Source organism: Mytilus galloprovincialis, chromosome 6, assembly GCF_965363235.1.
Source record: "Mytilus galloprovincialis chromosome 6, xbMytGall1.hap1.1, whole genome shotgun sequence".
Taxonomy (NCBI): domain Eukaryota; kingdom Metazoa; phylum Mollusca; class Bivalvia; order Mytilida; family Mytilidae; genus Mytilus; species Mytilus galloprovincialis.
This window is the reverse complement of record NC_134843.1, coordinates 37165319-37180739: the sequence shown is the minus strand read 5'-3', so window position 1 is coordinate 37180739 and position 15421 is coordinate 37165319. Positions and strand designations below refer to the sequence as shown.

Here is a 15421-nt window from a genome sequence, read left to right as displayed (position 1 = left end):
CCGTGTCTACATTTACATACGAGTACAATATAGTAAACTGTATAATTTGTGTATGCATTTGATCCTATGAGCTGTATATTTTCTTACGGAATGAAGAATTATTATAGTAAAACAGAAAAAAGAGAAACGGTAAATATACAGGAATACAAAAAGTTTTGTAAATAGTTGCAAAGGACCACACGTAACTTACATGCCACGAGTTTTCATAGAACTTGGCAATTTTTGAAACACATGTATATATGCGATAAAGATCTAGTGCATTTGAGCAAATAAAAATCATGTTATACATCTAACTATTTTATTTTCAACAGATTCACAAGTTTTGCATTTTTAAACCGCGTGTGCATATATATTTTAATGTTTTTATTTTAATTCCTTATATATATGAACATGTCACGTGTATTATTCGGGCGCCCTATTATTCATTCGCTTGTTTAAATTGTGAAATATGTGACTTTATTAAGACTGTACGCATTTAAATTTTGAAACAAAAAACTGCAATTGGCGCAAATTGATTCTGCCCAAACGATAAATACATCGAGGTCGTTTTGCTTGAGTGATTTACCTGTAAATAGCCCGGGTCTCATCCATGTTTAAAACGAATTAATGCATGTTTGAAATAGCTTAACAGGGGCGTGGCCTATTAGTTTGACGCAACTAACCACTAACTTGATTTCAATTGATCGACTGCAGAGAAATCTATTTGACTGGCGTTAAAATAAATTGATATGAATTGAAATGAATTAAATATAATTTTTAATTTTTGTCAATCTTTATCAAATAACGATCAATCTCATTTAAATAGCGTTAACACGTTTTTGTCCGATCAAGTTAAATTCGGGTTACTAGTGGTTAAATACATGTTCCGAATTTCTGTTTTGTCTTTAAAAACAATATTTCCTACAAAGATCTTCTAGGTCAAATGTGCTTAAAGCAAACATAAAAAGAAATGTGTAGTTAAATGTTTATTAGATGACGGTCAAAGGACACAGTTACCTCGAACAATGTCTAGATGTCAATATCTCATTTTCAAAAAAATAAAAGCGTATATATAAAGTTTCTAGCATTATTTTTCTTTTTTTTCTTTTAGTGAGGTTTTTCTGTCCTAAGCATGCCGGACCAAACGCAAAGTTTACACAATCAATCAGGAAGCGTCCATCTCAAGTCTTGGATGTAAGGTTTTTGAATTATTGACAAAACATAAACACTATAAATACAAAATTTATTTTTCAGCAGACAACCACTAGATTCGGTCGCCATTGTAAAATAAAATATCAACGAATCCTTCTTTTGACAAACATGTACGTTATACTATTGTATGCACGGCACAATTCTTAAAATGTAAACGTGATATGCAATACCAAAGTAATTTGTGCATGCCATGGAAATGTTAAGAAAAGTAACAGGATGTCCATTACAGGTATAAAATAATTAGATGGCAAATTAAAAGACAGAAGACAAAGGTTGAAATAAGGGATGCAGCTTAAGAAGGTAGAAATCAGACAGTCGTTTGAACAACAACAGTGCCTTTACAAATATTGCATAGAAAAGTGTTAAATGTGTAACTTAAATGTTTGCATTCAATATTATATGTCTTTGAATTGACAGCCTGGAATTATTATATGTACTTTATATGTGTTCTCATCAAATAAATATGTTACATGTTTTAACAAAACAGTTCCTGTAATTTTTTAAACACTACGATCCTAAGGAAAAAGCATTACAATTTTATCAACCAACATAGCATGTACAATGTATTTTCCAGCCAATCAATGAGCCCCAACCTCTAAAAGAAAGATCTAATATTGCAGACAGAAAGAGAGTACCAAAAAGTTCAGGTACAGTATAAAATACACTCATTTGAATTAATTTTTTATCAGTATTTACATGTGGAATTCTGTTGGCAAGTCTAGTAACAAAGTGTAAAGTAAACGTACGTTATAGCACATTTTTCTTTATTGTACATTTTCATATTAAAATAATGATATATTTGTCAGGAAATATTTTTTAGAAACATTAGCTGTGAAAATATACCTGATTATAAATACATCAAGCAAATATTTACTTCTACAAATTTACGGAAAGAAATATAACATAAAACATGCAATATCAAAAAGTATTCGGAATACATATATTGTTTTGCAGTTACGATAACCAATTGTTGGATGTTGACTACCTGTATGTTTTACAAACCAAACAAAGGTCTCTTCTTGTTATGCAATATCTTTATTACAAATTTTAGCAATATAAATTAATTAAAAGAAATAGAATATCAAATTTTAGCTAAATGCTTTATCCTATACAAGCCAAACAAAGGTCTCTTCTTGTTATGCGATATGTATACTACAAATGTTTGGAATATAAAATGGAATATCTAAATTTACCTAACCCTTATTATTGATATTCCACCAGTGATTGCAAACAATCTTACAAAAACAGATGTATATTTTTAAAACCTCCACTTGTATCACATTTATAAAAGCTGCTTACATTCCAAATACTATTAAATAGAAAGTCAGTTATAACGTCCTTTGGTCTTGCAATATGAATATCTTAATTTGGTTCAATGAATATTTATATTCAGTAATTTTTTAGAAAAACATACTGATGCTCTATTATCTAGAAAAACCAAAAATTCCACCAAGGCCAGACTTTTTAGCACGGAGAGTAACATCGGCGTCAATACGAAGAAAAGACTTCTACAATACAGCAGATGATAACAAAGAAGTAGAAACGGAGGATAAAATATTTGAGCATAATTTTGGTGCATCTGTTCGACGCGCAATGGGTACATTTAGCATACAACTACCAGAATCGGACGATGATGAGAATGATAAGTCTTCAAGGTATGTATAAAGTAAAACACATAAAAACTAAACAACGAGGTAAATTCAAAACGGATAGTCCTTACTCAAATGTTAAAATCAAAAGCTCAAACATATCAAACGAACAGAACACATTACATTCCTGACTTTGAACAGGCATTTTCTTATGTAGAAAATAGTGGATTGAACATGGTTTTATAGCTAGCTAAACCTTCACTTGTATGCCAGTTGAAAAGTGAATGTATAAGTGTATATTATTGAAATATATTTATAAATTTCTTGTTATTGTCTTTGCAGTTAAATAAGTTAAGAAATAAACTTTTATCAGACATCAACGTGTTACTTTGTATAGATATAAAAAGACCACGAATTACATTGAATGAATTTATAAACCAAAAAATGGGACCACACGAAAGTCTAACTGAGGATTGGTCCGACTGTCAACAAGGTCTAAGATCATTAAATTATCATACAAGATGCGCGTTTGTCCACAATGCCATAAGGTGAATTACTCTTATATTTTAGTGAGAGCAGTGATGACGATATAGAAGAAAGACTTGAAGCTACACTTGGACCGAATATTAATAAACATATGACAATTAAAGATGCTTCACAGTTATGGCAAACATTGAGAAGAGATACAAAGCAGCGCAGCATTATTCAGCATCTGCAGGATATATCAGATAAAACTGGTAAGAAAAGTAAAGCCATGTTTTTAAATATAACACGGAAAAAGTATTAAGTCATTTATAATCTCTCAATTAATTTATGTAAATTCGTTTGCAGTTGAATAGAATATTTTCAGCTGTGTTTAGTTATTTTAATCTAAAGGCTCATATTGATTTTTCCGAAAAACTAATAGACACTACTGATTTGACTGCAAGCAAATTGTCTGAACAGTACTGAATTAACCGCAGTTGATAACTGTGATTATTGAATGAGACTGAAAATAACTGACAAGTTATATTGTTCAGATTTGTCAGATAATGTAAAGATTAAAGTGACCGTTTCAGACTTAAATTCATTTACTAGTGAAACATATAATGAATAGAATATTATGATGAGTATACTTCAATAGGACAGCTCTTCGCGAATGATCTCTAATGGTCAATGTGAGGTCGTAAACAATAGCCGTGTTACACATGACAGTACATACCCTCTGATAATACTAATATGGCACGTCACATTAGATATGATCGCAAACACAGAGTGTAATTGTTTTGTTAGTCAGTTTGAAGACGATTTCTGTAAAGTACCAGTACTGGCTTTTTTCCGTACAACATACCCGCGCCATTCATTAATTGGATAAATCGAAGACAGTACTCTATAGTTCTAATGTGATATTGATTGTAAATCTATAAAAACTGTTATGTAGCATATCTGACACATTAAATTATTGTAGACGCAACACCGGATCCAAGTCAACAAAAATTAAATATGCGGCCAAATAGAAGAGGTAATGAACGTGAAACAATTCAAGAGGACGAAAACGAGGTAGGATGATCCTTATTTTAAAGTAATATAAATGCATGGATCAACTATGCTAAGTAAAAAGTGTTAGATAAATCATTGTAACGTTGCTTTTATTATAAATTAGTCAATAAAATTTTTAAAGTTTTCTGTAATTAGTTAAGACGACAGTTTTATCATGTAAATCTTTTATATTCATTTGATAAAATTTACTGTTTGCAATAGCATAAATTGTTCTATATAATAAGGATGTTCTTATCACAAGCAAAAAACCCTAGCCGTATTTGGCACAACCTTTTCAACTTTTGATCCTCCAGAGTTATACAACTTTGTACCCTTTTTTTGACTTTCGAACTTTTATATCTGGGCATCACTGGTGAGTCTTGTTTGGAAGAGGCGCGTTTTTGACGTAATGAATTTTAAACCTGATGACTTTTGTTATCTTTTATTCATGTGTTTCTTTGCCTAATACGTTCTACTATTTACATTGTATTTGTATTGTAGTCCTGTATTATTATGTTGTCATTTTAATGTTATATTTAACAATGCCATCAAAGTGCGAGGTTTGGCATGCCACAAAACCAGGTTCAACCCACCATTGTTTTCTTTAAAAATGTCCTGTACCAAGTCAGGAAAATAGTGTGAATTCACATTACTATAAGACGTGTCACGGTACTTTTCTATCCCAAATTCATGTATTTGGTTTTGATGTTATATTGATTATTCTCATCGGATCTTGTCTAATGCTTAGTTCGTTTCTGTGTGTGTTACATTTTAATGTTGTGTCATTATTCTCCTCTAATATTTAATGCGTTTACCTCAGTTTTAGTTTGTTACCCCGATTTTGTTTTTTGTCCATAGATTTATGAGTTTTGAACAGCGGTATACTACTGTTGTCTTTATTTACAAACGATACAATTTCAACTTCTTTATATCATTAATTGTATATATTATTAAAATGTACAGGTGGCATTTTGAAACTAGCTTATTGATGTCTATGTATATATAGTTGTATATCACAAAAAAAATGAATCAGAACTAAGTCTAAAAGTTTACAGCACAGAAGCTTAAAGTTTGAACACACAAGTGTGAATACACTTATCATAGATACCAGGACTTAATCTAATATAAACGCCAGACGCGCGTTTCGTCTACAAAAGACTCATCAGTGACGCTCGAATCCAAAAAAATAAAAAATGCCAAATAAAGTACGAAGTTGAAGAGCATTGAGGACCAAAATTCCTTAAAGTTTTGCCAAATACAGCTAAGGTAATCTATGCCTGAGGTAGAAAAGCCTTAGTATTAAAAAAAAATCAATATTTTGTAAACAGTAAATTTATAAATATAACCATATCAATGACAATTCATGTCAGCACAACAAGTGCTGACTACTGGGCTTGTGATACCCTCGGGGAAATAAATCTCCACCAGCAGTGGCATCGTTCCAGTGGTTGTAAATAAACTCATCATAGATACTAGGACTTAATTTAATATATACGCCAGACGCGCGTTTCGTCTACAAAAGACTCATCAGTGAAAATTCCGATACATCACAAAATGAATCTTAAATAGATACCGTTTTCACTACTCTATAGGTTAGGTCTTTGGGGATCTACGAACAATCCTGTGCGTCTGTGTGTCTATGTTTGTCTTCCTTGAAAGTGCAACTCTCCCCTAGGGACTGGGTGATTAACTGAGATAAACTAGATTTGCAGAACACTACCTGCTACTAATCATAGGGAAATATACATCCATTCAAACATTTTAAAGCGGAACTGATGGAATTTGTAGGACATGATTACTTTTGTGAGTTTACTCACACTTATCAATTGCAAAGGATTTAAAACGTTCGAAAGAACAGTGTGATGAATACTTGTTTAAACTTTGAAAAAAAAGAAAACCTTATAAAATATGTTTTATCTGATGATTGAAATATACAAATTGCACTAGATGGAAAAATATATATTTTAAGTAAAATACATAATCTACTGTTTTACATACTAGGAATTAGAAAGCAGAATAAGCCCTGCTTCAGAAATTGACGGGTCTAATATATACCTACGCAATGAAAAACAGTCTACAGAAAACAGAAAATCGAGCAAAAACGAAGAAATGTTAGAAAAAGCTATTAAGGACTTAAACAGAGAATCTAGGGAGTTTGATGATAGGCGATTTAAATTTTCTGCAACTTGTTATCGACCTAAAAGTAAAGGATTTGAAAAAGGTAACAAATATAGTGTACTTTTTTGGTTTGTTTTACAATTGCTAAATCTTATTGACATGTTAACAAGATTATTAATGAAAAACCTAGTGTAAACAATACCTCTATTCAACAGAAACACAACCAACAAGTAATGTATACACATATACAGATATGATTTTTTTTTTAAGAAAAGTATACCGATGTGTGTTGAGATGACAATGGTCCGAATTAACAGAAAAAATTGTGTGACACACGTCTTGTAGTTTATATCAACAGCTTCTTAAAGACTCATCATAAATCTAATTGCATCGTTTTCCATCTTTCTGTACATTTTGTTTTGATTTAATTTCTATATAATTGCCTCTTCAGGCTCCTAAATTAACTTGCAACTACCCAACTAAGTTGCTATTTGATGAATTTGTTTTTATTGAAACTAGTAATTTTTTAATTTTCATATAAAAACCATAGTTAAATTTGTTTCCAAATAAGGTAATTTCAAAGTAATTAAGTCAGTTTAAAGGGAATCAGAAATCGTTAGACAATGTTAATTGGTATGGAGTTGTATATATATTTTCAAAAACTATTTTTTTAAATAGTGTCTTTTTTTTTGCTTTCTCTGAAAGATAATGATAATTGCTGCAAGACACATGTCAACATTTTTAACAATAACCTTAAGTTTATGAATTACGCTTGATTTTATGTGTTAAAAGCCAAATCAAGGAAACATATTAAAGGACATTACAATACACAAATTGATATTACACAAAGTACAAATATAGTAATGTTTTTAACAGGTCCTGCAGCAAATCAACTGACTAAAGGTATCCATCGTAGCAGACCACTGGTAAGTACGAATAACTTAAATATTTAAGTCAATATGTGATAAGTTTTCTAAGATACATGTATATGTCAAACTATGGTTTCATCTAGACCCTGGCTTGGTGTCAAATGGACACATGTATTTGTGTTGTATTTGTTTTGTATCCATACTGTTGAATTAAGACTGCTAAATAAATATGGTACCTAATAAAATATTTCGAAAACATAATTGGTAGTACTTCTTAAGTGAAATCTATGAGTTTGATTGTCCCTCTGGTATCTTTCGTCCCTCTTTTATGACAATATATTAACGATTTCTAACTGTCCAATATAATAAATTTTTAAATACTAGTATCCATGTAACCTTTTAATTGACAAGTTTTAATGGGTAATTCAAATGTAAGTGTTCTTCAATGATAACATATATTGTATCTGCTGTGATATGAGGTTGTTATGGTGAACAACTGTGAAAGGATAGAAAAATGGTATGCAAAATACACCTAATTTAATCGATTTATACCCTCAATAAAAGTTGCAATGGTATCATCTACAAATTATAATAGATGGACAATATTTAAAACAGTTCCGTATAAAAATATAGTTATGATGTTATAAAAAAATTGTCGCTCTCCATTTTCATATTCGTGAAATTAACCATATATAAAATGCAATATATAAAGTAAACCCAAACGTTATTTTATAGTACGTAATATGAGTAATGGTGGTAGTTCCAGTATATGAGAATAGATAAATAAAAAAACACTCCGGTAAGCAGTATAATACAATCAGAAATTAATAAACACAATAGCAGTAATAAACACTATTTTTTTAGTTGAAGCGATCCGACTCTGATCAGACGGAAGTGAGGCATGCACAGCGTGTTCAACTTGCTGCCAGAAAGCTTGCGATACAAAGGCAACAAAACAAACTATTCATGGCTCAGGAGATCAAGCGACAACTAGAAGAAGCAGAAGTAGAGCTTTGTGACGTAGAACAACAGGGAGTTGAAATAGAAAAGCAACTGAAAGAAAACACTGAAAGTAAGCAAACAGTTGAAACTCTAAATTTTGATTTATCACTTCCTGTTTACCGAATATTTAATTTATGTTTACACATAATTACAATACATGCCATTTTGTTCATTTATCAGGAAGAAGCAGGAGCTTCGTGATGTTTTTGAATTTTGGTATCAAGTTTTATGTATGCACATTGCGTCTTTTTGTGTCGGGATGTATAAGTACCCGGCCACGTCCACTTGTATTTTTGTCCATCTGATGAGTTAAGCCTTTTTCAACTGATTTTTATAGTTTGTTCCTATGTTGTACTGTTATACCACTGTCTCAGGTTAGGGGGAGGGTTGGGATCCCGCTAACATGTTTAACCCCGTCACATTATTTATGTATGTGCCTGTCCCAAGTCAGGAGCCTGTAATTCAGTGGTTGTCGTTTGTTTATGTGTTACATATTTGTTTTTCGTTCATTTTTTTTACATAAATAAGGCCGTTAGTTTTCTCGTTTCAATTGTTTTATATTGTCTTATCGGGGCCTATTATAGCTGACTATGCGGTATGGGTTTTGCTCATTGTTGAAGGCCGTACGGTGACCTATAGTTGTTAATGTCTGTGTCATTTTGGTCTTTTGTGGATAGTTGTCTCATTGGCAATCATACCACATCTTCTTTTTTATATATTATAACGTGTGATATGTTTTCACAGTCGTCATCACTCATCTGCCGTCCCTTCCGGAGCACATGAGATCACCCTTAGTTTTTGGTGGGGTTCGTGTTGCTTATTCTTCAGTTTTCTATGTTGTGTCATGTGTACTATTGTCTGTCTGTTTGTCTTTTTTCATTTTAAGCCTTGACGTTGTCAGTTTTTTTTTTTATTTATGAGTTTGCTTGTCCCTCTGGTATCTATCGTCCCTCTCTTCTCCTATCGTGGTTTACAAGGCGTGCATTTGATCTAAAGAAACACTACTAGAATTAACATGAATAAAGCTTACAATACTATTGTAGACTCATTGTGCTGTTAACTGCTCTTAGGTAGGGTTGTAGACTTTTTGACATATTCCCCATTTCCATTTAAATTTTATCTCTTGGTCATAACACAGATTGTAATATTTCAGTATTGGAAGAGAATAAACAAACTTTACGACGACAGCTGTGTTCATTGTACACTCGGCGACAAAAATTATTACAGTATGAAGCCGAATTACAATCAGCTAAGTATGCGAATATATTTGATAAATTTAAAATAAAATATTATATGTTATTTGCCACACTCATAAACGTACATAAACTCATTTATCGCTATTTTGTGTATTATTACTTTGATCTTTTTTTGTGATAATTTTTCATACATATCATGGTACTCGCTTGAGATGGAAAATTATCGATAGAAACTAAGGAGGCACGTGGCGTTGCTAATGAAATTGACAATAAAATGACAACGTTGTCATAGGTAAAATAGCGATAAACAGGTTATCATTGGTCATCTCAACTCAATTGCTTTTGCGTACCGGCTCAAGCGAGAAAACCAGTATCGTTGAGATGATCAGTGTCTGGAGTTTGATCAAACTCCAGACACTGATCATTCAGGTCCGACATTTTTTTTTAACTGTACAGACATTAATCTAAAAGCATTGCCATTCCTTTGGCTTTATACCTATTTCACAATTGTGCAAAATATTTCAAATTTGCTTCCACTAAATTTTATAGTTTAGAAAACTATTATACTCTCTTAAATCTAGATAAAACATAAGATGCATTCAGATTTTGCAGTTAAAGTCACTACAGCATCTCATGATCAGATACATACATCATGTTATATTATTTATGTTGAGTATTTAGTATTATATTTGCAGCGATCAATTTTTGCCACCAAGTCCAAAAGAAGAAATTAGTGAAATAAGTCCGCGTAATAGCTCTAGCGAGGAAGAAGAATACGTTATTGTTGAAAAGTCTGAATCTCAAGCGTTTGGAATTGACAATGTCACAAAGAAGGCAAGTGACGAGGCAGTCGAAACAGACAAAATGTTTGACATGCAAAATCCCTCGGAAATAGCAAATGACGTCAACGAAGTGGCTCCAAAAATTATCTCCCCTGATGTAAAATCCACGCCTAATATCGCAGACGACGGAAGTCAATCCGAAGCTATTGGTGGAGATATTTTGTCTGCTGAAATTGAAAGTATGAAATCAATCAAATAATAAATTCAGACAAAAGCCAAATCCCCTTAATGAATAAGAAAAAATTGTGGAAAACAATGGACAACAATGATAAATTTCTTCCATTAATGTTTCATACTTCAATATAAGAAGATATTCTCATTTTTTTTCAAATTTTATAATTATAATTGCTTTTGATTTCTTTTTCTCACTGAATACTGAAGTGATAAATGACAGAGTATTAACTTTAAAACATCTACTATAATTTTATTTTATTTGTTAAGGTTTTTATACATCTTTGGCTTCATTTTCAAGTGAACATTTCAGATGAATATTAATCAACCAAAGCGTTTTGGGTGCAGCAAGTTTTAAATGTTTCCATTTTCTTGCTCTTTCAGTCTCATAAATATACGTTTAAATTACTTGTTAGTTAACATAATCATTGTTGCTGCCTCTTAACATATATTTTTGTGTACCTGTGTATTTTTCTCATCACTTGGCGTCCGGCGTCCGACGTCGTCGTCGTCCGTCGTCGTCCGTCGTCGTCCGGCGTTAACTTTTACAAAAATCTTCTCCTCTGAAACTACTGGGCCAAATTTAACCAAACTTGGCCACAATCATCATTGGGGTATCTAGTTTAAAAAATGTGTCCGGTGACCCGGCCAACCAACCAAGATGGCCGCCTTGGCTAAAAATAGAACATAGGGGTAAAATGCAGTTTTTGGCTTATAACTCAAAAACCAAAGCATTTAGAGCAAATCTGACGTGGAGTAATATTGTTCATCAGGTCAAAATCTATCTGCCCTGAAATTTTCAGATGAATCGGACATTTCGTTGTTGGGTTGCTGCCCCTGAAATGGTAATTTTAAGGAAATGTTGCTGTTTTTGGTTATTATCTTGAATATTATTATAGATAGAGATAAACTGTAAACAGCAATAATGTTCAGCAAAGTAAGATCTACAAATAAGTTAACATAACCAAAATGGTCAGTTGAACACTTTAGGAGTTATTGCCCTTTATAGTCAATTTTTAACCATTTTTCGTAAATCTTAGAAATCTTTTAGAAAAATCTTCTCCTCTGAAACTACTGGGCCAAATTTAACCAAACTTGGCCATAATCATCATTGGAGTATTTAATTTAAAAAATGTGTCCGGTGACCGGCCAACAAACCAAGATGGCCGCCATGGCTAAAAATAGAACATAGGGGTAAAATGCAGTTTTTGGCTTATAACTCAAAAACCAAAGCATTTAGAGCAAATTTGACCTAGTCAAATTGCTCATCAGGTCAAGATCTATCTGCCCTGGAATTTTCAGATGAATCGGATAATCGGTTGTTAGGTTGCTGCCCCTGAATTGGTAATTTTGAGGAAATTTTGCTGTTTTTTTGTTATTATCTTGAATATTATTATAGATAGAGATAAACTGTGAACAGCAATAATGTACAGCAAAGTAAGAACTAAAAATAAGTCAGTATGACCAAAATAGTCAGTTGACCCCCTAAGGAGTTATTGCCCTTCATAGTCCATTTTTAACAATTTTCTTAAAATTTGAAGATTTTCAATAACATTTTCCACAGAAAGTACTGTTATAGATAGAGATAATTGTAAGCAGCAAGAATGTTTAGTAAAGTAAGATCTACAAACACATCACCATCACCAAAACACAATTTTGTCATGAATCCATCTGTGTCCATTGTTTAATATTCACATAGACCAAGGTGAGCGACACAGGCTTTTTAGAGCCTCTAGTTTATTTTGTTTTCAGAACTTACATTTGTTGATGAATATACAACTGGAACTCAAAATTGGGAATGTCCGTTCTGTACACTTTACAATGACGACACAAACAGCTTTTGTGATGCCTGTGAAGGTAAGTAGAATTGTATTGAGTTTATTCATGGAATATTTACTGGACGCTAGATTTATGAGATTTAAACTATTGTTGGTTTTCATTATATAAACACTTGTACCTTAAAATCTCTACTTGATTGAAAAGGGTACAAGGTACTGCTGATTGTTCTTGTACTGACCTTCTGAAAGACAAAAAGATTAAAAAAACAAGAATGTGTCCATAGTACACGGATGCACTATCATTTTCTATGTTCAGTGGACCGTGAAATTGGGGTCAAAATTATAATTTGGAATTATAATTAGAAAGATCATATCATAGGGAACATGTGTACTAAGTTTCAAGTTGATGTAACTTTAACTTCATCAAAAACTACCTTGACCAAAAACTTTAACCTGAACTTCGCACTATCATTTTCTATGTTCAGTGGACCATGAAATTGGGGTCAAAACTATAATTTGGCATTAAAATTAGAAAGATCATATCATGGGGAACATGTGTACTAAGTTTCAAGTTGATTGGACTTCAACTTCTTCAAAAACTACCTTGATCAAAAACTTTAACGCGGTGATCGTAGGTGGGGCATAAAAATTTCACTTTGAGATATATTGTTTATAACCTTTCACTTAACAATATACATTTAAGTGAGTGCGTCTCGTGTTTCCCAGTCAACTTGGCATTGAGGACTTTACGGAGAATAAGAGAGGTCTGTTTCAAGTCTAATAATTTCTCGATATTGACACAGATGGAAAACCTCAAAATAGAAAGTTGCTCGACTCTGTCTAACTGTCCGTTAACTTTCTATGGATATTTTGAAGGGAATTATTTTATAGGTGACATATGCAAAACCCCCAGATGCATGCACAAATAGAGACCGCTACTCTGTACTAGACGAACAAAGTATCAAACTGTTTAACTTCTTGGGATTCCTCATTCTATCCTGCATCGCCAAAGATGAGAGAAGGTCTAGTAACCGGTCGACTCTGTCTGCCTGTCTGTTAACTTTTTTGGTTATTTCGAAGGGAATTATCTTATATATGTTATTTGATATTCAGGTGTTTTAGGGTATTTCCATTTTTATCCGCCGTGCTGCTATTTCTGTTGGAACAATTTGAAATTTTTGAACATTCACTGTAAAAGGACTATTGTCGTCGAGTTTTGCCTACGTACGAATGCAACCTCTATCAATTCCATTTTCCTAATCGATTTTAGAGAATTAAATATCGGTCGACTGCGGAAATAATTCAAATCGAGTTTATGTCATAGGGGAATTATGACCAATTCAAGGTAATTTCTGTGTTCGACAAAAGTTAAGACTTGTTCATTAGTACCTAGTATCTGTTTGTATATGTCCAGGTGCAGTTTAACAATGGAAAGGTATAAAGAAGAATAGAAAGTGTCCCTAGACATGGGTGAAGCTTTCACAGTTTTAGTCTTATATTAATTTGATTCGTGCTATCTGTCCTCTTTAAGTTCAACAATGTTCACCCTTAAATTAAGTAAGACACGGTTCGCTGGGAATTTTGTAGCTTAATTCTTTGTAAAAGATACCATAGACACTTACCAAATAAACTCATCATAGATACCAGGATCAAAATGTTATATTTACGCCAGACGCGCGTTTCGTCTAAAAAGGACTCATCATTATTTATTATGATCAAAGACATTTGATGAACTTTGATTGGTAAATATATTGATATCAAATAGATAAAAGGATGAGGCTACAATTCTATAAACAATTTGTTACGTGTTTAATTAATTGAACATGTTTTGTATTTATAGCTTGGAAATGTAGCATGTGTACCTATGTGAATGACACTAGGAAAAAGAAATGTGAAATGTGCTACAACAATAAACCACAACTTGATGTCCACCACAACGAATTACGTGAATCAGATGCTTAGTTTTTTAATTTAATTTTATTTTATACAAGATTTGTCAGAGTGAACTGATGAGCATTCGTATGTGTAAGTGTCGGACAAACATATGTGAATTTATATGACGAATTATTTCTGTATAGGTCTGACAAACATTATTATGTGAATTTAGATGACGAATCATTTGTGTATAGATCTGACAAAAATATATGAAGTTATGCGACGAATCATTTGTGTATAGATCTGACAAACAAAAATGAAGTTATGTGACGAATCATTTGTGTATAGATCTTACAACCATATGTGAAGTTATATGACGAATCATTTGTGTATAGATCTGACAAACATATGTGTAGTTATGTGACGAATCATTTTTGTATAGATCTGACAAACATATGTGAAGTTACGTGACGAGCAGTACATTATTTGTATCACTACAGTTGTCTTTCTTATATCAATAAAATGCTTTAAACTGCTTTATCATCTTCCTTCGGTAATCCTCGGGATCATTTCTATCAAGTGTTAAGATTATTGTAGTTATTCACAGAAGGTGTTCAATTCATACAAATGAAGATCATGTTCTGACTCTGATAAGTGGCAAAACATTTGATTTCCCGTATGTTTTCGATTTGTAGGATGGCCACCAATTTGTATGAATACAACCAAAGTTTGAATCAGCAAAATAAAACAAAAACAAAAATAAATACTGCTATGAATACTGATATGATAACGATTCATATCAATCAGAATCCATAACACTTTTGCAGGTATTTTGGGGATTTATATCAATATTTTTTGTCCAGTTGCTTCGATGGTAATTAAATGCTGTGTAACTGACGTTTATATCAATATGTGCGGTATTAAATAACTGTTTCCTTCCAAGATTGTGTCTTACGGCTATATTTTAAATAAGTTAGTTAGTATTTTAAGATGTAGATTAAATTTCTATGTAATTTTATGATATTAGACGATATGAGACATCGTTTGGAAAATATTTAACCGGATTTCAATCAATTAAGTCGACAGTAGAAATCAGATTTCGAAATCTGTTAAATCCAAAAAAGAAGAGACAAATTCAAATTCAAAACTCAAAAACAAGCCAGACTGGATGCATTAAAATGACAAGTGTCATATGATATACATGTATCGTCCGCCATGCAAAACGACCTTAAATCAAAATGCCACAATTGGATATTAGACCCACCTGTTAAA

General features: G+C 32.2%; 1 protein-coding gene across 2 annotated transcripts in view; it reads left to right on the top strand.

The window, feature by feature from the left end:
* LOC143079503 (F-actin-monooxygenase MICAL1-like) overlaps window positions 1-14683 on the top strand; it is a 53921-nt gene extending 39238 nt beyond the window's left edge. For both annotated transcript variants that reach the window (XM_076254865.1, XM_076254866.1), the window contains exons 13-24: window positions 1091-1173; window positions 1766-1838; window positions 2624-2846; window positions 3351-3517; window positions 4228-4319; window positions 6300-6519; window positions 7293-7342; window positions 8150-8357; window positions 9441-9540; window positions 10179-10504; window positions 12249-12353; window positions 14115-14683. In XM_076254865.1, the coding sequence (XP_076110980.1) occupies window positions 1091-1173; window positions 1766-1838; window positions 2624-2846; window positions 3351-3517; window positions 4228-4319; window positions 6300-6519; window positions 7293-7342; window positions 8150-8357; window positions 9441-9540; window positions 10179-10504; window positions 12249-12353; window positions 14115-14236 (1769 nt within the window). In that variant the 3' untranslated portion in view covers window positions 14237-14683. The remainder of the gene's footprint in view (window positions 1-1090; window positions 1174-1765; window positions 1839-2623; window positions 2847-3350; window positions 3518-4227; window positions 4320-6299; window positions 6520-7292; window positions 7343-8149; window positions 8358-9440; window positions 9541-10178; window positions 10505-12248; window positions 12354-14114) is intronic.
* Window positions 14684-15421: the final 738 nt, after the last annotated feature.